Source organism: Anneissia japonica, unplaced genomic scaffold (genome assembly GCF_011630105.1).
Source record: "Anneissia japonica isolate Jap-2015-1 unplaced genomic scaffold, ASM1163010v1 scaffold581_len1011336_cov187, whole genome shotgun sequence".
NCBI lineage: Eukaryota > Metazoa > Echinodermata > Crinoidea > Comatulida > Comatulidae > Anneissia > Anneissia japonica.
In genome coordinates, this window is record NW_022723686.1 from 161200 (window position 1) to 186780 (window position 25581).

Below are 25581 nucleotides of genomic sequence, written 5' to 3' on the forward strand. Positions count from 1 at the left end.
TAAATTTTACACGACCTTGGCATTACCTTACAGACGCGTGTGAATGCTTTTTATCTCGGTAGGAATAACTCGGGAGATCGCTCGGTTACAATTTGTTACTTTTTGTTAAATTTAACTTCACGTGTGAATCGGGTATTAGTCACCACATGATTTACAAATGTACATATTTGTAGGGTTGGTTATCCTACTAGCCTACATTGCAGTTTTGCCTAAAAGAGTTCATATACCTCTAGTCTTGATTTCTACTTGGCCTACAATTCTCCAGTTTTGGAGTAATTATTGAATCTCGAATAAACATATTTTATTTTTTCAACTTTCAGTATTGTTATGCAGTAAATATATTTAAACTTGAATAAACATGTATTATTATTTCAACAAACAAGTACAAAACTAAAAAGGTCATCTTCCCATGTACTGTATGGGTGTTCTGGGAAAAGGCAAAAAGTATTGTAAACCATGTTTTCTAAATCAACAACCAAAGTTTTATATTATGGCTTAGTATGGCCTAAATTGTGCTTTTAGACCACAGTATTAGGGATTAGCAATCGAGAACGTTATTTGAATAGCCAATTTACTATTTTTATTTTTGATCCGACAAACTAGTTGTCGCGTGGCTAGGGGGTCCAGGCCTGTGCGACGGGGTGGCAAATGTCTCCTTTCTCCGAGTTTGTGCCACCACTGCTTGCTGTTGGAGTTAAAAGAAATTTAACCCTAACAGCAAGCAGTTGGAGTTAAAAGAAATTTGAAAAAAAAGAGAGAGCTATTTCATTAATGCAAATTAATGATAAATAAAAATATTATGATAAATTAATCATTAATATCACATAGGCCTACTTTTCACTATTGGAAAGTATTAATTTATACATGCTATTCTTTGTCAAGGCCATAAAAAAACCTTAAAATTGTATCCATTTTATTTTATGATAATAATAATTTAATAATATCAATGTTATATGTATTGAGATAAGCGCTACTCACTTTATTGCTGCGAAGCAGCCAATTCATATTCTTGACAGCAATTTGACCTCTGAAAGGTCATTGTTTGTCAAAAACAAGTGCCTAAGACGACTGAAAAATGGAGTTTCCTTTTTTCGTTCTGCCGGGTAAAATGAATTACTGTAGGCGACATTTGTAGACTAACCTACTCGTACCAACGTCCGCATGTTTGCGCTAGCACTCTAGGCCTAGACTAGCTAGGATGGTATAGGCCTAGACTTGAAGGGACGAAGGTCCCAATGAAAACCAATGTCGCTCTTTGATGGCTAACATTGTCTATTTAACATCACAATAATTCATTATTAGACCTATAGTTGTTTTTTTAATTGTACTCCACAAATCTCAGCCGGTACCTCGCACAACTCGTTAACGTCTCTATCTATTGTCGTGAAGTCATGGCTCGCTGGCTCACACTTGTGATGTCTCGCTCTTGTGATCCAATAACACGCTGGCTCGCACTTTGGCAACACTCTTTGGCAGTCAACTTGCCCCTAGAAAACCCGCCCTTGGAAACTTGCCCCATAAAAAAATGTACACTTCCTAGACCATGCAGTCTTCAAAATAAAAATTGTAACCTCTGGTAATCAACTACATTTTCCACATAAATAGACATTTTTGAAACTTTATTAAAAAAACCTAAACCATAATTCACCACACTATAGACACTTTTTGACAAAAATGAAAAAATACGATTTTGTTACCCAATGAGAAGTGTTCTAATATAGACAATGTGTCGTGTCTCATATTTGTTATATTTTTATTATTCATTATTTTCACTTGACTCGCATAAATAATTTTGTTCGAACAACAGTTGTACTTCGCAGCACTTCACTTGCAATTTGCAATTTCTAGTCTATCTTGTCTATTCTGAAAATATTCTGGATGCTCCTGAAGATGTAGTTAACAAAGAGCAAAGTGAAAGTGTTAGTCAGCTGAAACATAACACCTACCATATGGCTCCTATGTGTCTCACAGCTTTTTCTACAATATCCAAATCTATACAGGTATCTGACAAAAACCAGGTATATATTAAGAACTCCATGGTTTGATGTTATTTTTTGAAAATGTCAAAGGATTTATTGGATAACTATAAAAAGAATATGCAGTAAAAAAAAAACAAAAAAACAAGTTAATTTTAACATTTAATGTAAAGGTAGTCATAAAAGATAAGATTAAGTTAATTTCAGTGAGATACAGATCTAAACAGAAACTTGATACAAAGTGTTTTTTTTTTATTTCTTAAAGTGGTATTTACAGTAGAGGAAACAATACATGAGGTAAATATTTGTTTGGATACTGTAATTTCCTCCTCACAGAAGGAAATAAATGATAGTATAAGCGTTGTTTCTCTCCACCACCATTTACAGTGTTTCGTCCCTCTGCAGATGCAAAGCAGGCCCTTATGCAAGATTTTTATTTGGTGGGTGCGAATTTGTGGAGAGTGGACCAAAATTACTGGGGGCTGCAGATTCAATCTGGGGTCAAGTGGGCTGAAGATTCAATGTCAACAGTATTGTTTTTCAGTGACAGATTTAGGAAATTTGGGTGGGGGGGCCTAGGGAGGGGTTTTCACAGATGGAGGGTTCATACCACTTATGGCCCACCGTGGTTGGGGCTGAGGTAAGAAAAATTATAATTATGGTACACCTAGATGGCCGGAAATGGCACTCTAAAACTCTAAGATTCGTAAATAAATCAAGGTCGAATAAAATAAATTCCTGCATGTTCTATGAATGAATGGAATTAATGAAAATTGCGAATACGAACAAATAATTACAAGCGCTTTACTTCGCGGATGAGATGGACAGACGTCCAAAATATATCAAATCGAGAATGCATAAAATAAGCCTATACTGATCTTATTGGGAACAGAAAGGGAAAACAATTAATTCATTTATGATTATGACACCGCTAGATGGCTGGAAGTGGGACCCTCAGACTTAATGATAATTGTAGTGAAATCTAGAAAGATGAGTTTGTAAGCGGTGAGTAATTCACGCGCAAGCGGTGAGGGAAAAAAAATCTTTGAAAGTCTTATAAATACAGTTAAAAGTCCTTTGCTTGTACGTCAAACTAACAATAAATCATTGGATTTATAAGGCGCATAATACAGCAGTCTCTGTGCGCCAATAAGAAAAGACCAATGAAAGTGAAGTAAGCGAAGTGGGTGCGAAACCAGTTGCCCTTAGGGAAGAGTCAGTGTGCCGTTCTTCCTCACAACCCCGGTCGGCTGGCCCTCAATTAGAGGCAATCCTAGTTGGAAACTGCTCTGATTGGTCAATCAGTTTCAGTGAATTGATTTCTGGAATGTGCGAAAGTGTCTTGAATTTCCTACCCGTGAAAATGTGGACCTTCAGTAATTTGGGTAAGTGCGTACAACCCCCCTCCCCACCACGTACAGGTCTGCAGCTGGGGCTTCTGGTGGGGGATTTTGCCCATCTGTTACAAATATTGAAATTGCATGTACAGTATTTTCTTTTTTTTCATAATCTACTCTAAATATTTGGTACAGCCATGACATGACATGCACGGTGGGACACCAAGAAGGTACCCATAATGGCAGCACCAATATTGAGTGCACTTTCCGTATTGGATTTAAAGTAGCACCTGAAAACCCCCGATTTGGGCAAGCTTGTGAAAATGTATTTTGTCATTGTTGACTGATTTTTACTTGTATTAACTGACTATAACATATAGGGCTAGCTATATAAAGACTTTAATACATAGTATTTCTGCTTTGTAATATTGTTGTTGTGTAGACTTAACAATAGTTTTTTTGTACCAGAGGCCTATGTGTAGGCTTAACTATCAACAAAAGTAAGTAATCCAAAGCTTTTGTTGCTGGTTTTTAAAGCTGGTATCGAGCATTCCAGATCATAACTCTCAGGTAGATAATTATATTGGAATTTTAGTTGATTCTAAATTAATGCAATATAGATACCTGTATTTTATGTTACTGGGTGTAAGAGGCCTTCCATTATAGTCTACCAGAAGTAGAAAAAAAATGTAAATTATTCTGTGTCTAGAAGACACGTCTCTTTCAGGAGCGATACTGTATTTTTACTATGTTGGTGGTCTGGAGGTTTTAATTTTTTTAGGATTTACTGTTTTAATGTACAGGTATATTTATTATTTTTTTTGGTGTATTTGAATGCAATCTCTGTATTTTCTTTAAGTTTGATATTGATGTTTATTACTGTGAAAAATATACAAATCAAAGGATGAATCCAATTTTAACTGATTTATATTCTGACAATCATTTTGATTTGATCATATGATCAAGACTGTTGGATTAAAGTATTGTTTTTAAAGGATTTTGAGATTATATATCTGCATGTGTTTTTGAGAAGCGATTTAATTTATGGAATTATTACTGCTCATTATCTTCATAAATAATGGTTTAAATATTCTATATGCATTATCTCTTAAGATGCTTTTATTGACAATTTCAGTTTTAAGTACCATCTTGACAGTTTGACCTTTCAGTTCGGTGTTCTAACTTATCTACCCACTCAATAAACTTTCAAAGAAATGATTGCAGTACATTTAGTTTGAATATGCGCGAGGACTACACGGAAGTATTTTTCAAACTTGTACGGATTAAAAGTAAACGTAATTATATTTTATAATTCAGCAGTAAATTTTTATGAAGTATATTTTAGATCATTTAATTGCTTACCAAACAAGTTTAGTTTTGTTGAAAAAAAATTAGGAACTTCCCAAAGTATTATCATGTTTGAGACATTACTAAAGTCGGGCTACATATGGCAAGGTTTTGCCAGTTTCCCCATTTTCGCTTCAATTGTCTAATCAAGGTCGAATCGCAGCGATGTGTTGATTGGGTTTTACCATTAACATGTGTGGGGAATCTTACTAACAAAATGTATTATTACTAGCTTAACAAATTAATGTCATTGTATTATATTAAATAATGCCGGAATATGTTGCTATAATAATCATGATACAAGTACCTTAACTATGAAGTCTACGAGCAAACTGACACATTCCACAGACTTCTTATATGTAAAACGGTCACAAATGATGTCATCATTTTATCGACTTGTAAAGCCAAAAGATATTTTATTTCATAGTTTATATTAATTTCGAGCGTATATAACATTTGTTCCACAAATCTATTTTGGCTGTTTCAAGCGAAAAAAAAAAAAAACAATTCAGAAGGGATGAGAGAGAGAAACAAGCTTGGAACAACCCCAACCAGCGAATTTCTCGTAATTTACTATTAAAAACAGTGGCAGGTGGTACAGTATATAACAAGCCTGGTAAAAATACACCAATTTTTTTATTTTATATTTCAGAATTTGTTAGAGAAATGATTTACAAAACATAATTGTTTATTTGAAAAATCGTATTATAGGTTAAACATATTTTCTAACAAAAACAATCATTTACACCAATGGTTAAGGTGGAAAATTGTGGCTTTGTGGAGCAAATGGGATAGGCTTTCCATATGAAAAATATTCAATGGTAGAAATTAATATATATATATAACTAGAAATGTAGTGTCATGCTTGGGTCTCAGATTTCATAGTTGGATAATTGATTTATACTGTTGGGCTTGTCTGTATGAATGATACTATTTTCTTCATTCAGAGAGTGATGTGAACCATGTTATTCATGGAAAAGGTTGTATAGTTATTTACTTTATATTATGCACATTTATAAGCCTGCAGTAATTGTTTGACTTATATGTTTGAAAAACTTGTGGCCTTCGTGATTGCGTGCCGATGTGTTTTCAGGATATGTTTTCAAAGGTACTGTAAAACCTAAACCCATGTGAATATATTACCGTATTTCACTTAAAATTGTAAGTAGGCGTAATTGTATTTCAGTCATACAGTGGGCTGAATGCTCAGTGTCCCAAATGGCACCCCGTATGCCTAGGTTGTTGAGTAATTGCTGGCTGTAGCTAACTACAGATTACTACAGCCAACTCTTCCTTCCAGTACATAAATGTTTTACGTTTCCTGCTTTTGGATCTATTACTGCATGACTTTTCAACTCCCTATGGTCAGTAGAGATGTCATATTATAGTTTGAAATAACTTCAGTCATTTTGAAGTAGATTGTGTGGTTAGAGTTTAAGGTTGTGTTAAAAAGATTACAATACTGCTATGTTTTACAGAGGCCTACTGTACTTCCAGAGTTACATATACAATTTATTTCATAAATCAACTTTTGCTTCATAAAAAACATGAAAATGTCTCTGTAAAGTAGGAAAATGTGTCAAATTACAATATTATTAGCAGTTAAATATTTCTATTTTTTACTTTAAAGTATACAAATTTCATTATTTAAATATACTATAGGCCACAGTAGCATAATGCTTTTGGAGGACAGAAAACATTATTAGCATGTTAAAGTAATTTGGAGCATTTCAGATGTGTGCAGTATGTTATTTTAGGCGTATCAATTATTATTATTATTGATATTCCACACATAGTCATTAATATTATGACTTTTATCATTAATATTGTATGTTGATTGTTATCTTTAATTAGTTTTATAGTAGTGAATTAAAACTGTTTTATATGTTTAATTTTTATGTTCTTGTTGGTAGAGCTAATACCACACTTGTATTCGTCCTACCTTTTTTGTGGCCCATTAACTCACAGTGGACTTGTACATAGTTGAGCCTATGACTTCTGTTCTTACACTTGGGCAAGATTAGGTTATGTAGTTTACCAGAATGCCCTTTTAACTATAGGAAACTTCGATTTTATGTTTTTGGTGATCCGCTTCTCGAGCGGATCACCTCTTGTTATTGTAAGAGATCTTCTTCATCTTTTTTTTTTATTCTACCTTTCCTTCCATTTCTGTTTGCACGATATCTCAAAATTGCTACGAGGTACGCACAAGATCGCTTCATCGATCATTTTGGCTTCGCCTGGAATAGACATGGTAAGGTTTTCAAGGTGACCAGTCATGCGTGATGTCAACTACGTGCAATTTTGCGTTTTCACATTATCGATCATATCAGCCTAAACCAATTGCTATTTTGAAATCGTATTAAGTGAGCATTAACTTCAGGTCAATGTTAAATGTACTGTACTCTAGTTTTACGCGTGTGCTTCGTAACGCGTGTGTCAAAATTTCAAAATGCTGGAAATCACTTTTTGATTAAATTAGAGCATGTTACACGCCATTTTGAGCATTTCATTTTTTTTTTTAATTTACCACTACGCGTGCGCATTTTACAGAAGCCAAAATTAAGTTTTTTTGTCATATTTTATGTTCTTGACATTGTTTTTACAAGTTTCTGATCATTTCAATCACCTTATGTCCAATAACAATGCCGTACGCACGCATTAAACATAGTGAACTTTGTGCCGATATACAGTGAAATTTTGCTAAAATCAGGTCTAATTTTAAACAGTTACAGCTCTTTAAATAAGAGCTGTAACTATGATTAATAATGAAATATGATTTTCTAGCTCATAATGGCCGATCGGACATTGTGACATCATTATATTGCCATCTGAATTCAACAAACTGAATTTTATCGATGACGTCATTTTTAAAAATGCGCATTTGAGCGTATCTCGCTTATCCTTGGTCGATCGTCTTCCAACTTTGAGTATGGAAGACAATTCTCTTTCGTTATGTGACTTCTTTTTACATTTTGATGACGTCATCATGGTCAAAATAAAGGTTTTTGGTGACCCCCTCATCTTTCTTTCCTCAAACATTTAATAACCCCATAATCGAGATTTCTGAATGATATTTAGTGGGCATAAACTACAGGTCATGCTTAATAGTTACGTACCTTAATTTCCTGCGTTATGATGTGCACGTACGCATGCGTCAAAATACAAATGTGCTTAATATTATGCCTTTTTTCAATCAGTTATAGCTCCTTAGGATGAAAGGTGACCCCCAATTTTTATTACATATTCTAAAAGCACATGAGTTGTAGATATGATTTTATATATCATAATAGCTGATCGGACATTGTGGCGTCACCATATTGCCATCTGAATTCAAAAAACTGAATTTTTATGTATGATAAATACTATGAATTATAATTACTCCTTTACCAACAGGCATTTGTCAATGAAAGTTGATACACATATATCTAATATCAGGAGACAACAGTGACATTAAGATGTGCACGTGCGTCATGACGTGCACATGAGTAAATATTTTTAAATGCTCCAAATTCTTTTTTAACAAACTAAATTAGCATATTTTGAAATTTTCAGCATTTAAATATTGTTCAATCCGCACCGCGCACACTTCTTCGTATCCATGGTTGCATTATAATTGGTCATGAAAATCTATTGTTTTAAATATTGCATGATATTTTGAATCAACATTTTCATGCAAATGTAAAAGTGTACAAATTTGTTTACCCACTTCCCCTAGCGTACCGCTTGTACACTTCTGAAATGTTGATAATTGTAAGCGGCCCCCTTAAGTTAGTAATGACATCAACTATTTAAATTATCATTAATTTGTATTATTTTCACCTTTCAGAGAAGTAGCATTCAACTTGGAGATTTGCAGGGGTGATCAGCAGCAATTTGATTAAGGGGTAGGATTCAAGTTTATAGCTACTGCTCTACGACTAATCAATATCGATTTAATCAGACTCCTGGGGAAGTCTAATATGGAATTTGTTGGTTATCTATTTTTAATGCTCTGGGAATTCATAGAAATTAATGATATTAATCTTGTTTATTGATAAATGAAAAATATTGATAGTTTGTGTGCCGTCAACCTGGAACACAAAATTTAATTGAGTGCTATGTGTGTACTGGCTTAAAATGCTTAAAGTGTTCAATCAAAATAGAATATAACTTTTTATAAGCAATTCTATTCCCCTGATCTTCGTTTATGGGAGAGGATATCCTAATAAAATGAGATAGTTGTGGATGATTAAAAATCCCAGTTGTTCTGCTGGTCAGAATGAAATTTCCCTATGGTACAAAGTATGTTTTATTATCATTAATATTTTTTACTTCCACAGATCATGGAAACATTGTTAAAGTCAGCGAAATTGTGTATTATCACTACTTGCTTGCTTCAAATTCACCTCACCTATGCAATTACAGGTAAGAACCACCTGCAGGAAAACCTATTAATACTGATTACATTACTTTGAAGGGATGGACCGGAAATTATCAATTTAATCAATGAGAAGAAGATCGTAGATAACTTTTAACTTTAATAACATCTGTTAACGGTCACACGCATCCTGACTTTCTTCCTTGATAATATTGTTTAATAACAATTTAAATGAATGGTATTTGAATTCGATGAGCTGAGTGAAAGATTGAAGTCCAGTACCTCGGGTGCGGCCTTTTAAAATTTAGGATCCAGTTTGAACTACCCTCACATCACGGTAGAATATCTGCTTTACAGACGGAAACAGAACGTTCATGCTCAACAATTACTTGGAAATTCTTTTGGGGAAGTCTGTTGTAGATATATAGAGGATTAATTCAAGGAGGTATAGATTTGAGGGTCGAGCAATCATTTAGAATGGCTTGTGCATTAGTAGGCCTATAAAAGGCTCGCATAAAGAAAAAGGGAGCTGTTTGTGCCATTAACCCCCCCCCCCCCCAAAAAAAAGACAAAAAACAAAAAAAAAACAAATAAATAAAAAGGTGGGTCAAAATTAAATTTAATATATTTCTAATGCAAATAACCTCATAACCAACTTGTTTGGAGTCTGGTGTGCAGCTCATGACAGAATAGAAGTCCCTTCTTTTACTTATGGTACTGTATTTCTTATATGACATCATAATACTGGTCTAGTCAATGTCACATGGATGGGAACTACTAAGTCTTGCTCACTCTGCACAAGATGCACATATTTTGAGAGACCAGCTTAACTCAAAGAAAAAAATTCACTGATGCATAGGACCAAATTTAATTGCAAAAGGAAGTATGACATACAAAACATACTGCTTTTATACTTATTTGTTAAAATAGAGCCCTACCTTTTTTATTATAGAGGTCTCTTCTCTTTTTAAAATAACATTTTTTTTAATAAAGTGAATAAATGATGTTTTTATTATATGACATCAAATAGTACTGTTAAGTGTAGCAGAAGTCGTGAAATGTCACGTGGATGTCACGTGGAAAAAAAGTCTTAAGGCCAACTCAGACAGCGTCGGCCGACGCAGCCCGATGCGATTTGTTGTCGCGTCGGGTCTGTGTGAGTTAAACGCAGACGCGATGGTGTGCGTCGCGGGCAGTCGCGTGTCGTAGAATATTAAACATGTTTAATATTTCTCACGACAGCTTAAGACTGTCCCCGACGATAAATCGGGTCGGGCTGCGTCGGCCGACGCTGTCTGAGTTGGCCTTTACACATCCACATAGATGTATGCTTTTGAGAGACTTCTCTCCTGCTCAAAAACCAAGTCACTGGTGCATACAGTATGCCTACAATCCATATCACAAAGTAAATAGTTTGTTGGTTTGTCGTTCGTTTGTTGGTACGAATCACAGGAGCTATACAGTTGCCAATTTTTAATGTAGCTCCCATTAATGAATAATCGCGTACACTATAATCGATTCTAGTTGCTGTTATTAATTGACTGTCGTAGCAGGGTCATGTAAAAAGTATGTGTATACTATAAAGCATACACTGCTCAGTAGTAACAAATTTTACCCCGAGGTGAACGTTTTAAAAAACATTCTTACAGCGCCATTATAAAGCTTGGCCTGCATGTTTACCATTCGCAATTAAGCTGCTTACCTTGTGGGTATTTCCTAAAGGTTTACTACACATTTGACTACCGCCTGAAGCTGTATGTAGCATTTGCATTATTCCAGCCAGAAGAAGCGAAACATATTGTTAATTAGCACTGCAACATTTATAATTTTGCATGCTTAAAAAAAAACATCCCCCACCCCCCCCCCAAAAAAAATTTTTAGTGCATTTTTGTAGCAAGTACACTTGGGTTTGATACTTGGTAAAATTAAGTATGTACTTCACTGTGAATGCATGTAAATTGTATTTATTATTTTCATTTACACCTTTACAGTTACACCGCTGGATCCAATAATAGCTGTGGGATCTGATGTAAACATCACCTGTACACTAGATTCCTCTGAGACTGCATCATATACAGCTGTGGACATCATATGGGAGAAAGACTTGGTTGTTTTAGACTCATCGCTTGTAAATGTTCTCTCAGATTCGGAGGCCATGATAAGTTTACAGAACCTGACGAGGGCTGAACATGCTGCTGCTTACTACTGTCATCTACCTAATGTTCTAAATTTCTGGGAATATGATGGGACAGAATTGCATGTTGGTTGTAAGTTCTCTTTAAGAATGATTTGGTTCTTTTTTGATGATCTAATTAATATTTATTAAAAATAATTATCAATGACATACGCAACATTTTGTTGACGCTCAGAATGCTCAAGTGAACTGTAGGTGTTGTTACAGCTTGGTCATGATGTGACCTTGATCGTGTTGAGGTTGACAGTTTGTCCCCAGTCATCTCTGTATAGAGTTGTTCTTTACTGTTGATTTTGAAGGGATTCATGAAATGGATTTGAGAATGCTGATATATATATGCCAGAGCAATGCATCAATCACAGCATCAGATGCTTGTTCAAATTGTGTACTCATATCATTAGCATTAAATCAGGGGTCCCAAGTTGGGGGAAGTCAATTCTGACAGATCTGCAGTGGCAGATCCAGGGATTAGAAATGGAGAGGGCCCAGGGAGGGACTTTCATGGGTGGAGTGTCTAGAACCGTGCTTCCCAAACTATGGGGCGCCACCCAAATTTGGGTTGCCAAAACATTTCCGAGTGTCGCAAGACTGCTTATGACTTTTAAAGATAAGAGAGACTTTGGTAAAGCGCATTTCGAAACATGTAAAAGTACTTCTACGTAGCCGTCCAAAGAAGAACTCATAAGATTCACCCAGACGTACTGTAGCTACAAAGAGGAAAGCTCAAAATTTAGTATCAACCCAAAAATAAAAATCGAAACAGTCTATCAGACCCTTTCATATACTGACATAGCTGAGGTTGACTGCAGAAATACTGTACAGTATCTTTATTTGATAATATATGCCTTGGGTTGCCAAAAAAAAAAAAAAAGGATTCTGAAAGTGGGTCGCCAACTAAAAAGGTTTGAGACGTAGGGGTCTAAAACACCTCAGCCCCAGCATGGTTAGGGCTAAGGAAAGAAAATTTATTATTATGTTACCTCTGGATGGCCGGAAATGTTACTCTCAGATAAAATTTAAATATGATTTCCTTATTTTGTCCATTATTTTTATAATTTTTTTAAAAATTTAGGGGACCCGGTTCGGCTGCCCCACTACCCCATTTGAATCCGCCACTGACTGGTTAATGGGCATACTTATTTAATTTGATCAAATTGCACAAATTGTGTGATTCCTAAATCAAGATTCGGTGTCTTTTTATCAAAAGTTTTAGCCAGAATTTCATAAAGTCATTTAATGGTACCCTTATTAAGGAGAAAAGATTTTCCCTTACCCCCACTGCAGTCAATGTGGCCTCTGTAAGTAAAATTTATAGTAAATTCTACAGGTTTCACGCAAGAGGGGCTAAATTTGCTGTCCAGAGTCAAATGAACTATGGAAGCTGAGGAAAACTTTATCAAAGATTTTTAGATAGGTATTTTTATCATTTAAATTTCATAGCGGCACCTACACCTCCAACCCTTCAATGTTTTTCAACTACAATTGTTGATTACTGGTGTGAGTGGTCTGAGGTCGAAAACACAAATCTGGTGGAGAACTACACTTTTCAGTTTGAATATCCGTAAGTATCAGTGCTTGTTTTAAATTATGTTATTACTTAAAGCCCCATTCCTGGTAAAATTTCACTAAAAAAGAATTTTTTTTATAGAAAAAATGCATATGCATTACTCTATTTATTATAAACAATGGAACAATATTGGCATAAATTTTAGTTTTATGCAAAAGAATAAAAAAAATGAGAAATACAGACTATTTCGCTTAGGAGATTACCATTTTCTCAACAAATTCTTCGTTACTAGGCAAATTCAGAGGTTGTAGATCGCATCCGCTGAAATGCTCTCGCTTTTATGTATGCTTTATACCTGTCTCTTATACACATCTAGATGTGTATAAGAGACAGGTTTGCAGTGGTTCTTGAAATTTCCAACTGAGATTCATATTCTTTCACTTGACCATCTAACACAATTATCTAAATTACACAAGAATGAAACATACAGCATCATTTGTTGTTTAAATGATTTTTAGAATTTCAGCTTAAAGTACAATATTAAATGCAAAATAATTTCATTTCAATTATCCCCATTTCCTAGGAATTTCAAGGGTGAATCAACAATCAAAATTACTGTATAGAGTTGTTCTTTACTGTTGATTTTGAAGAGATTCATGAAATAGATTTGAGAATGCTGATATATATACCAGAGCATGAGTCAATCACAGCATCAGATGCTTGTTCAAAGTGTATACTCATATCATTAGCATTAAATCAGGGGTCCCAAGTTGGGGGAAATCAATTCTGAGAGATCTGCAGTGGCAGATCCAGGGATTAGAAATGGAGAGGGCCCAGGGAGGGACTTTCATGGGTGGAGTGTCTAGAACCCTGCTAGAACTATGGGGCGCCACCCAAATTTGGGTTGCCAAAACATTTCCGAGTGTCGCAAGACTGCTTATGACTTTTAAAAATAAGACAGATTTTGGTAAAGCGCATTTCGAAACATGTAAAAGTACTTCTACGTAGCCGTCCAAAGAAGAACTCATAAGATTCACCCAGACGTAGTGTAGCTACAAAGAGGAAAGCTCAAAATTTAGTATCAACCCAAAAATAAAAATCGAAAGAGTCTATCAGACCCTTTCTTATACTGACATAGCTGAGGTTGACTGCAGAAACACTGTACAGTATCTTTATTTGATAATATATGCCTTGGGTTGCCAAAAAAAAAAGGATTCTGAAAGTGGGTCGCCAACTAAAAAGGTTTGAGACGTAGGGGTCTAAAACACCTCAGCCCCAGCATGGTTAGGGCTAAGGAAAGAAATTTATGATTATGTTACCTCTGGATGGCCGGAAATGTTACTCACAGATTTAAATTTAAATATGATTTCCTTATTTTGTCCATTATTTTTATAATTTTTGAAAAATTTAGGGGACCCGGTTTGGCTGCCCCACTCCCCCATTTGAATCCACCACTGACTGGTTAATGGGCATACTTATTTAATTTGATCAAATTTCATAAATTCTGTGATTCCTAAATCAAGATTCGGTGTCTTTTTATCAAAAGTTTTAGCCAGAATTTCATAAAGTCATTTTAATGGTACCCTTATTGAGGAGAAAAGATTTTCCCTTACCCCCACTGCAGTAAATGTGGCCTCTGTAAGTAAAATTTATAGTGAATTCTACAGGTTTCACGCAAGAGGGGCTAAATTTACTGTCCAGAGTCAAATGAACTATGGAAGCTGAGGAAAACTTTATCAAAAATTTTTAGATAGGTATTTTTTATTATCATTTAAATTTCATAGCAGCACCTACACCTCCAACCCTTCAATGTTTTTCAACTACAATTGTTGATTACTGGTGTGAGTGGTCTGAGGTCGAAAACACAAATCTGGTGGAGAACTACACTTTTCAGTTTGAATATCCGTAAGTATCAGTGCTTGTTTTAAATTATGTTATTACTTAAAGCCCCATTCCTGGTAAAATTTCACTAAAAAAGAATTTTTTTTATAGAAAAAATGCATATGCATTACTCTATTTATTATAAACAATGGAACAATATTGGCATAAATTTTAGTTTTATGCAAAAGAATAAAAAAAATGAGAAATACAGACTATTTCGCATAGGAAATTACCATTTTCTCGACAAATTCTTCGTTACTAGGCAAATTCAGAGGTTGTAGATCGCATCCGCTGAAATGCTCTCGCTTTTATGTATGCTTTATACAGTCACTAAAGTGTACCCTCTCTAATGAAATTGGTTCTTGTAGTTCGCATCTCGCACGCTGCGATCGATCGAGTAGGCCTGAGATATGTTTGTTTAATTGTCAAAATCTCAGTCAGAATAATTTGTTTAACAGTGTGAAATAATTCCTATGAAATATAATATTTCACAAGTGTCAATACTAGCAACGGAAAATATCATGTCGGCCGTTTTTATGTGTGTACAGTAGGCCTAGCCTAGCAGTGTTGGATAGGCTAATGTTTTCGGCACCTACTTTATTTCTTCACAGACCTATCACAAAATCAAACACGAAAAATAATTTTTTTTTCATGTTTGAACACAAAAAATCGAATTTCAGTCTTATTTTACATTTTTTTCATGTTTAGGAATGTCTGAATTCAGTTAAATTAGCAATTTCGTATTACATTTATAAATCTTATGTATATAAATCAGGTTTTTCTTAACAACTGAAATCTTGCCGGGAATGGGGCTTTAATACAACTTTCTGTCCAAATATTAGATGTTCAATATAAATAATTATGACAAACTTGTTGGTTGCTGTGATGTTTGCCTGCAGTCTGAGATGATAGAAATCCATCCAATAAATATGGTTTTTTCAAGACCAAATTTCAAAGAACAACACTCTATGATTAATTGGAATGAACTTGAATAGCTTATTGGTTAAGATGCTTGTCTTCTAATACTAGGGTCCTGGGTTCAATTCCTGTGAAAGTGGAACTTTTTCTCACGACTGAAAACAACTCCATTCACTAAGCCACATAATTTGACTTTGCTGATAAAAGCATCACTTTATTTCATTTATTTAAAGATGGCCCCTGAAGTAACAGTACTAGGATATGCTGGAGGGGTCACACTCTATAAATATGGTAAAAAAAAAAATCCTATAAAGATGTATTAATTATGATTGAATATATGTAATTTAGTGTTAAAAAATTATGAAGGATAAAATTGTGTCAATACATTGCATTTTGATGTAACTTCATACCTGCTTCTCATTTCTTCTTAGTTCCGGCACATGGAATATGTGCCCCACATATGTCAATAAGTACAAATGTGAGGTTCCAGTGAGTGATGGAGATGGTAACCTTGTGAATCCAGGAGTTCGCCACCAGGTCAGAGTCATAGTTCAAAATTATCTTGGAAAAGCAACCACCCAACAATATTTTTGGCCGGACGGAGAAGGTACTTATTATTAATTATTAATTACTAATTATTGTTGTTATGGTCCACCTCTTCAGTAGTAGTGACTTAGATTGCATGATCCTCTGATTTTTCCACTCTTGATCAAATTCTATGAATGTTATATTTGACATATCTTGTTTTCAATAGTTTGTAAATTAATATATATTAGACCAACTTGTTTGTGTATGGTAATTCTGGGAAATAGTCTAATTGTTATTTATAATTTATGCAGGTACTGTACAAAAGGTTGGAAAATCATTAACATAATTTATATTTTTGCAGATGAGCAAAACTATGAAAAAATCCAGAGTGTCATGAAAAGGGCATTCGCCCATCCTCTTCTCTGTTTTAAGCCAGTGTAAAGTCATTTAGTAGATCATCATTCCACAGACTATGGGTTTCACAAAGTAATTTGGTGGGTCACCAACTTGATAGAAATCTTCAAAAGTCAGCTAGCTCTTCTGTCACTAGATACATTATTGGCAGTAAATTACATGGAAAAGCATGTTATTTAGTAGTACAATTCAGTGTTAAACTTGACTGTATTTAACATTTTCAGTTAATTTATATAATTTGTTTTAGCTGTTCCCCTTCCCCCAATTGTTGAGACTACTAACACCAGCCAGACAACACTGACCATTAGGTTTGGACTGCAGGAAGAGTTAGGGAATTATGCCAAGTCCAGCTTGCGGTATCACGTTCGTTACAGCAGCAGTGATTCACCTAATCACTGGATAAAGGTAGTTTTATCAAATTTTCCTGAAAAGTTTTATGAAAAATCTTAATCCTACTTAAACAAAAATGCACAAAAACCAATATAACTAAGTATAAAAATCCTGCAAAGAAAAAAATTAGTATTAAATACAACCTGAGAAACTCCAGTGATCACTCTCTTAATCGCTTAATAACTAATGATTCCAAAAAAGCATGATACCTTATTTTGTTGGATTTTTGGAAACTATAAGGCAATTATTTTTAATATACAAGAAAATGAATTGATAAATTAAAAATGACTTAAATGACCCAATTAATTTTCAATACTGACAACTAACTATAAGCGATATTTGAATGAGCTTTGGTGTTGATGTGGTGGTCAATGGAGTTTTTATTTTGTTCTTGTTCTTTTCCATGGTTTTGTAATGACACTATTTGATGTATTTCATATTTTGTGCTCATGTACTGTAAATAATGTGTAATTTAGATCCGTCTACAATACGTTATAATGCCTTTTCTTTCCCTTTAAGAAAATTATTATCGATATTGACGTAGTAATGTAGTAGTAATAATAATTATAATTGACAATAGTGAATAGTGAATGACAATAATGTTTATAATAAATACGGTATGTCAATCTAAAGCTAATTAATAATAGAGTATATGAAAGAAAATATTTCAATATTTACTAATTTATCCTTGGGTTTCATGAAAATATGTTACAAATGTATTTTTTTAAACATATTTATTTGTGCAATTGATTATGGATGCATAAATATTTTCATGATTTTGTTCAGATCAAGTAAACAACAATATGTTGGGAAAAATAAATTATAATTAACTTTTGTTTATCAAGGATTCAGATCTTAATAATCGCGATGAGCAACTGACCATTTCGGGTCTGGAATATTACACAATGTACGACTTGCAAGCTCGTGCTAAATTCTCAGGTGGTAGCTGGAGTGAATGGGGACCAGTAGCCTCTGCGAGAACAGATGAAGGGGGTAAGTACACTGAACCTGTTAAAGGATAAACAGTTTTTTTTTTTCATTTAGGCCTATCTTTTTTATTTTATTAAGTAACATTTAATTGATTGAAAACTTTATTTTGAGTGCAATGTGTTATTTATTAATTTTTTTTTTCAATTGGTGTTAATGTTTTGATGAATGCATCTTTGTCCTTGTAATGTTGATGATGTTATAACTATTTAATATTTTAAATTCCCATTTTTTTTTATTACAAGATTTTCATATCACTATAATGAATTATTTTGAAAAAGGGCCTCTTCGAGTCAGCTTTGCTGTTTATACTATCCTGTCAAAGTATTGTTAATAACAGTAACAATAAACTTTATTATCAATATACTGAAAATAGTAAACACTCAAAATTTAAAGTTGTTATAGTACTAACATTTAAGCAGTTAAAATGCCACCTAGAACCCATCTCAGATTTACGTGAACATCAGAGTTTCAACAAATTAACTAAACAAACATTAATTTCATTTTAATTAATTTTAATATATATCTGTTTCAAAAGGATCAAAATTATAAATTATCAACTTCCAATGAGGCATCCACCAACTCAAATAACTTATGCTGACTTAGTCTCTAGTTTAACTTTCAATTGGTCTAAATTTATTATATCCTAATAATAACGTTTTCAAATACAAGATACAAGATAACTTCATTGTTCGAAAGAAAATTACATTTGCAAATATAATATAAACTCAATTTTTGATATTCTAACCATGAGACTCATTTTGTGGTGAGGCCTCACATTTATTCTCATTTTTGCTATTTTTATAACTGTCTTGCAACTTTTGTTATTATTACTATTTTTATTATTATTATTAATAGTATTATTGTAGTAATACTGCATTCCATTTTTTAACAAGCATTGCTTTATGGAATCGCACACTTGAAATTGTAAATTGGGAGCTAAGGCAAGTGAAATAAATTTGAATTTGAATTTTGAATTTTGAATTTGAATTTAAATTTTATGATGTGACTTGTAAATGTGTAGTGTACACTGATGATTCTCTTTTTTACTTTCTTCCTCCGACTTTGTCAGCATTCAAATTGAACTTTATCATAATATAAATTCTATTGCAAATGATTTGAATACAGTTGACATACTGTACTCTTACGGTACGCTAACAAAACAAAGTTTATGGTCTTTGGTACTAGGTTTTCCCTAAATAATTACCAAAATATTTCTTAAAAATTTAATGTTCATGTTATTGAAAAGGTGAATGATTATGAATCTTGGTATTACTTTTGACACCAACTGGAATTAGGATAAACACACTGATTAAGTTTCATCTAAATTTTCTCAGCACATTGGTGTCATTCGTAGAATTAGGTATTGTCTTCCTAATGCTTCACTTCATCTGCTTGCAAATGCTCTTGTAATTCTGAGTTTTTAATATTGTAGTTATGTTTGGTGTAATTGTAATAATGATAATTCAAATTCCCTACCAATTTTCCTAAACTGTTTTGTTAGAATTCTTCTGTTTACTGATATCACTACTCTAGTCCATCATTTAATGTTGCCATGAAAAAATGGGATGAAATTTTGTTAATGGATTTTAAATGTTTACAAGGCTTTGCCCCTGATTATTATTTCCAAATTTCATTTTAAGAATTCTGTTCACCTTAAAAATACACACAGTAAAATAAAATCAAATAGAAAATGACTATAAATTCTCAGTAATACTGTGTTATACAGAACCAATATCCATATTAATGGGCGTTTTTCTTGTTATCTTGGATTTTTCATATATGTTTTTACAACTAGAATACTAATAAAACTAATTGTAGCTATTCATGGGTAGAGATATATCACCATAAGTATTATTATCTTACAATTTTAGCACCTGAGGGCGCTGTTAATTTTACAGTGCAGGAAATTAATGATAAATTCACGAGAGACATCTTGCTGCGTTGGACTGTAAGTATTCTCTATTTTTTTTTTCAAATTAATTGTAGAAATACCACTGTGCTACTAATGACATGTTCAGGATACACATTTTGATATAATTTATGTATAAGATTTTTTATAATTTTTTATATAAAAAATACAATATTTTGCTTTGGAGCTTACATAGTGGCTTACAATAATTGTTGGTGGGCTATGTTTTGTTTTTCTATATTGTATTTATTATATATTTGGTACAATAAATCAGAAAATGGCCAGAGGGGTGCCAAGAGGACACCAAAGACTGAGAGCTCAAAGATGTGTATATATATATATATATATATATATATATATATATATATGGCCGTTTGCTGTTTTATGGGTTTTTCCCATTTGCCTTTCAAACTTATATATTATTTAAGAATCTCTATTGAGATCCAGCGCCGCCATTGATGCACGGTAGAGATTGCATCTTTAGATCTCCGATCTTGTTGACAAATTCACGGACTAGTGCTGTCTCGTAAGAATTTCGTAGGACGCGTTAAGAATGACAAAATATTCTCTGTATCTACTGGAACCGAGCCACATAGCTTGTATTCCACTATTTGCATTCACACCTAAACCGTAAAACAAACTGCAAGTAGTACAAATTAAAAAATCACTATTATATATCCAAAATATTAAATAAATATATAGCATGACATAATAATTCTTTTTATTGTGTTTTACAGTATTATATTTTATTACTACTATAGTTTTAGTGCTTTTAACATTATATTATCAAAATTAATCAACTGAGAGACAACGCAAAAAAAAAACATGATTTTTTTGGGGTTACCGCTATGAGATATTTCCTACATAGAAGACCAAGTACACAGTCTCTCCAGATTTTTCTGGAGTAAACATGACTCAATTGCCCAAAGTTCATTTATTTATTTATTTATTTATTGATGTGCATGACACACCTATGTGTTTGGTCATATTCATTGACACTATATTGGTGTGTTTGTGCATGTCAATAAATAAACTTCATTGATGTCTTTTTTATTGATATGCATTGGTGCACCAATGTGTTTGGTGTAAACTGTACTGTTAAAGTAAAATGTACTGTTGCATTTATATCCAGTGTATTATTCAATCTGTTTTCCAATTGTTATTGTATCTCATTCAAAGCATTTTATTAAATTACTGAGGGTAATTTTCTTAGGTTTCATTGGTTTTTCACTTTTGATATTCATGGATGCATCACAGTTTTGCGTTGTGTGTGTCACTGTTGTTAAAGTGAGCCCCAAAAAATATATCTATTTGCAATGCAATACAACTTCATACACATATAAAAGACAGTGCAAGTGTGTTAAATCACTAATACATACTATATTATATTATATTATATATTAGGCATTATAAATTAAACTTCTATTTTGAATTATGTCTTTTTTATGCAAGTCAATTTAATATTTTTAAGACTTGTTATGAGGATTGTACGTTATTGTTATTATTGTTATTAATATTATTATTATTATTATTATTATTATTATTATTATTATTTTATTATTATTATTATTATTATTATTATTATTATTATTATTATTATGTTGTAATGATGTTGTTTGTACTGTTTTTTAATTTTATTAAAGAGGGTCCCAGAATATCAGTTAGCCTACTGGGCTAAACTGGAAGGGTTACCCTCTTTAAAGATGGTTGAAATAAAAAAATAAATAAAAACTAATGAAAGCAAAGTACAGCAGATTACCATAACTAATTATAGGGTTGTTTTGATGACATATACTCTACCCAATGCTCTGTTGTTTGACCCATGTTTATGATATCAGACAATAAACTATACAGTACTTAATATGTACTGTATGTTCACATGGAATAACCAATTGACCAATTAACAGCTACATCATCATGGATGTATTATATTTCTATGATTACATAAAAGATGTGATAAGGGGAACCGCAGTAATGTAATCCAGTGTTTACCATTGTTTAATCAAGTTTAATGGAAAATTACAATGTACTGTACAATACTGACCATCACCAATGTCATTGAGATGATAAACAAAAATGATCCTACTGGTAGTGTAAAACCTTTGTAGTATTAATTTTTAATAGGTTATGTGTGTGCTTGTGATTTAAGAAGCAGGATGATTATTATTTTTTTAAATTTTTTGCTGATATTTGTTATTGCTATATAGAGATTTCCTGAGAAAGATTTGAATGGTCAACTACTTGGTTATCGTGTAGCTCTATGGGGAAGCGACAGTGAGAGTAAGATTAGTGAGTATCAGGTGGACGCGGACACTACTATTTACACAATATCAGGTAAGCCAAAATGTTATATTGATTTGCATACACAAAGAAATTATAGGTATGCTGTATCACTATGTGTTTCTTATGCAAGATTCAAGATTCATTCAAGATCTTAATTATGACTGTCCTATTTATCTACTACTCTAGCAGGCGGGGATCCAGTAGGGTGGGCACATACTCCGTGCCCCTCCCCCACCCTCGTTTTGCAACTAAATTTTAAAATTTTCAATGCATATTAGTGTTATGTGCTACTCACTTATCTATTCTGAAACTGTTGTTCCCCCTCCCCTCTCCCTATTTGGAAAATTCTGAATCCACCCCTGAAAGCTACATTCTATAAGTGAAATTTTATATAAAATTATTTGAAATTAATTTAAATACATTTTTTTTAAACAGACCAAACACAGTATGAACAGTTCTATGTGAGTGTTGTTGCATATAGTTCTTTTGGAGAGACTCGGCATGATAAGGTACAAATACTGGATAAATCCAAAAGTAAGTTTCAACAAATAGAGCAAAGTGTAGTTCTGACTTGGTGGGTGTAATGTTTTTGTATTTTAGTGTCCCAGGAACTGGATTCAACCAGTAAAAGATTAATCTAAAAAAGCCTCTCACTACAGGCTGTTATTCAAACATTTACATATCTATTTACAATGTTTATTTATCCAATTTCAACAGAACTCGAAACACAATAATGCAGTCTCATTCTGCACATGAATTGATTGTGTCTCTTATGTTGCATATACATGTTCCATATCCATAACTCTTGAAATTTTTGGACAGGCTCTAGCATGAACTCCCACAAGCCTCTCACACGAGTTTATCAGCTTCTGGATAATTTCCGCAGTCAGGATTAGTTAGGATCAGGGTTCAAAGAAATTAAGAAACTTAGTTTAAAAAATATGTATAACAAGAAAATTAAAATAAGAATAAACAAAAATTATGCCCGCCCACTAGGTTTTATAAGCGCAGTTAAAAAATGGGCAATAGGGCAAAAACTTCAGTTTGTTGAAGTTAGCCGTATAACTTAAGGAGGAAGGAAGAGCAAGAGAGATTTTTCCTTAATACAAACTGTACATGGGTATCACTACATTTAACTAATCAGTATCTATAAGCTCAATTTTGAATTGTCTTTCAAATTGCGACTCCACCACAAAAATATTGTACAAAAGTACTATTGTATGCCAAGATTTCAGGAATATGAATATATTACTGTATTAAAAATGTATTTCTACTTACAGCTAGTTATGCCAGCACATAGGTCTGCTTGGACTTCATGTTAGACTTAATCATTAGGCCGACCAGCCCTCCATAAACTAACGTTAGAATACCGCACTTTCGGCGGTAAAGAACAATTAAAACCTCATAAAAAAGGCAACTAATCCGTTTACCTATAATTGAATCCAAGGACACCAGTGTTAAACACTCAGTACTTATACTTGATAATGTGTTAATCCAATCAATATAGTGAGATAACCTAATGTTAGTTTATCGAGGGCGGGTTGAGCTAATGTTATACAAGTATTGCCTTGAAAACTATAGTAGATAAGCTCTTCTTAAGGTCTTTTACTTTTTTAAAATATTCCCTTTAATCCATCTGATTTAGTAAATGTAACAAAAATCGACAAATGTTGTAGAGAATATAAAAGTTTGTACAACTTTCAACCAATTTGTCTTTAGAGCCAGGGAAGCCAACAGGTCTTGATGGAGAGGTGTTGTCATGGAACTCAGTCAATATAAGTTGGGGGATACCTGATGAGCCTGGAAGCCTCACTCTTTTGTATTATATTGAGTGGCGTGACAACAGTCAGACGTGAGTAATAATAAATAATAATAATAATGTCATTTTTTAGGCGCACGTATCCATCCCTAGTAGGGGTGCTCGCGGCACCGTTTTCCACCTGCCGAGTGTACATGTAGCCATACTGAGCCATACTTGTCAACACAGGAATCAACAGAAGACAATTTCTCAGTTCTGCACAGGACAGTAATGTTATAAATAAAAGAAAAGTTCAATACTCAAGTCAGAAACTGAGGCTTCTTCCATGCACTTTGCCTGTCCGCAAAATCAACAGAAGACAACACTGTTGTACAATGGTCTAACGACCACCGCGTAACAAATTCAACTCTGCTTCATGTGATTGCTAGATGGCGCACTGCGACACCATCTGCTGATTGTCAGTAGCAGTCCGAAAGGATCATTAAAAACGATCCGTTGTGCGCGCGTTGAATTCTTCATGGAATCGTATCGGCCGACAACTGTAGTTCGCAGTGAGTGCCTGATACAAGTCAAATGATTTATTGCAGTCACTTTCAATTTGAAATTAAGCAAACAAGAAAGTACATTATCATTTATTGAATTTTGAAATATTTTAAAGATGACAATACAAAATTTAATGAAACATGATTTGAGAGTGTCCAGTCATCTAGAGATGTCTGCATCATAAAACAGTTCTTACCACAAGTCCAAATTTGTTGGTGCTGAGGTGGGATACTCTGGCCAACAGTTGTTGCCCATTACAGGACCTTATTTGGGCTCCTAAAAAAAAAAAAAAAAAAAAAAAATAGAAAGGGAGCCTTGAAATAAACTCTTTAAAATTTTACGCTGTTTATTAGCAGAAATATATATTCACATATTTAATATATTCTTTCGTATCTTATATATGTCAAACTATGGTTTTTGTTGACTTTACAGTAAAAGTGGTACAGTTTTTTCAAATGCCCAAGAAGAGCCGATGGTGTCATATCTTGTTACGGATCTTGAAGCTTACACAGAGTATACGTTCCAAGTAAGAGCCCAAAATGGTGATGGTAATGGCCAATATTCTGAGGCCATAAAACGAACAACTTTTGAATCAGGTATACATACATGTTATTGTAATGCTATTAAAAAATGGAATAAACTTTCTGACTATATGAAGCAAGTATCTAATTCATTTCGATTTAACATTGAACTGAGGAAATACCTTAAATATAAAGATAAAGAAGATGAAAATTAATAGTGTAATCTTTTTAAAGAATTATTATTATCAATGAAATTGCAATTTATGTATTACGTATTTTGTGATTAAATAAATTTCCATTTCTATTTGATTCCTTTTTATTTTGCTTTTTTTTTCCTTTGTCCTTTTTAATTTACAAGGGACCACATTGGGAATAAGTTGTTTAATTTTAAATGACTTTTATGTGTTATCCATGGCATCTTTATCTGACCTTTATTTTTATTTTAATTTATTATACATTTCTTAGTTCACGTCTCTTTCATGTTTTCTTGATCCTAACATTTTTAATGTATTTTATCTTGTATGCATTTTTATGATGATGCCAAATAAAAGAAAGAATGAAAGAAAGAAAGAAAAAAAATTAACAAGTTAAAATGTTTGGAGATTCATTATCCATTTTATTAGGGAAATTTTAGAATTATCACCAACATATATTTGTCACCCCATTATTGTCTTCATCATCTAGAATTTTGATCATTTTTATATCCATGACCTTTTTTTTTTTT

At 33.2% G+C, this 25581-nt stretch overlaps 2 protein-coding genes across 6 annotated transcripts in view; both read left to right on the forward strand.

Annotated features, from left to right (window-relative positions):
• The window catches only part of LOC117112358, a 30179-nt gene extending 18743 nt beyond the window's left edge, over positions 1 to 11436 (forward strand). The window contains exons 1-4 of one of the 5 annotated variants that reach the window (XR_004446025.1): positions 4092 to 4116; positions 8490 to 8547; positions 8983 to 9067; positions 11012 to 11436. Coding sequence is in view for 1 of the 5 variants with exons in the window: in XM_033255439.1 (XP_033111330.1) it covers positions 8986 to 9067; positions 11012 to 11346 (417 nt within the window). In the remaining 4 variants the exon portion in view is untranslated. Of the gene's footprint in view, positions 1 to 4091; positions 4117 to 5692; positions 5822 to 8483; positions 8548 to 8982; positions 9068 to 11011 lie in introns of those variants that run through there. The other 4 variants (XR_004446023.1, XR_004446024.1, XR_004446022.1 and 1 more) reach the window with 4 other exon arrangements.
• Positions 11437 to 14499: 3063 nt separating this feature from the next.
• The window catches only part of LOC117112349 (protein sidekick-2-like), a 30519-nt gene continuing 19437 nt past the window's right edge, over positions 14500 to 25581 (forward strand). The window contains exons 1-9 of the mRNA XM_033255425.1: positions 14500 to 14626; positions 15952 to 16127; positions 16710 to 16867; positions 17698 to 17845; positions 19714 to 19790; positions 21959 to 22085; positions 22470 to 22568; positions 23754 to 23886; positions 24769 to 24932. Coding sequence (XP_033111316.1) covers positions 15968 to 16127; positions 16710 to 16867; positions 17698 to 17845; positions 19714 to 19790; positions 21959 to 22085; positions 22470 to 22568; positions 23754 to 23886; positions 24769 to 24932 — 1066 coding nt within the window. The 5' untranslated portion in view covers positions 14500 to 14626; positions 15952 to 15967. The remainder of the gene's footprint in view (positions 14627 to 15951; positions 16128 to 16709; positions 16868 to 17697; positions 17846 to 19713; positions 19791 to 21958; positions 22086 to 22469; positions 22569 to 23753; positions 23887 to 24768; positions 24933 to 25581) is intronic.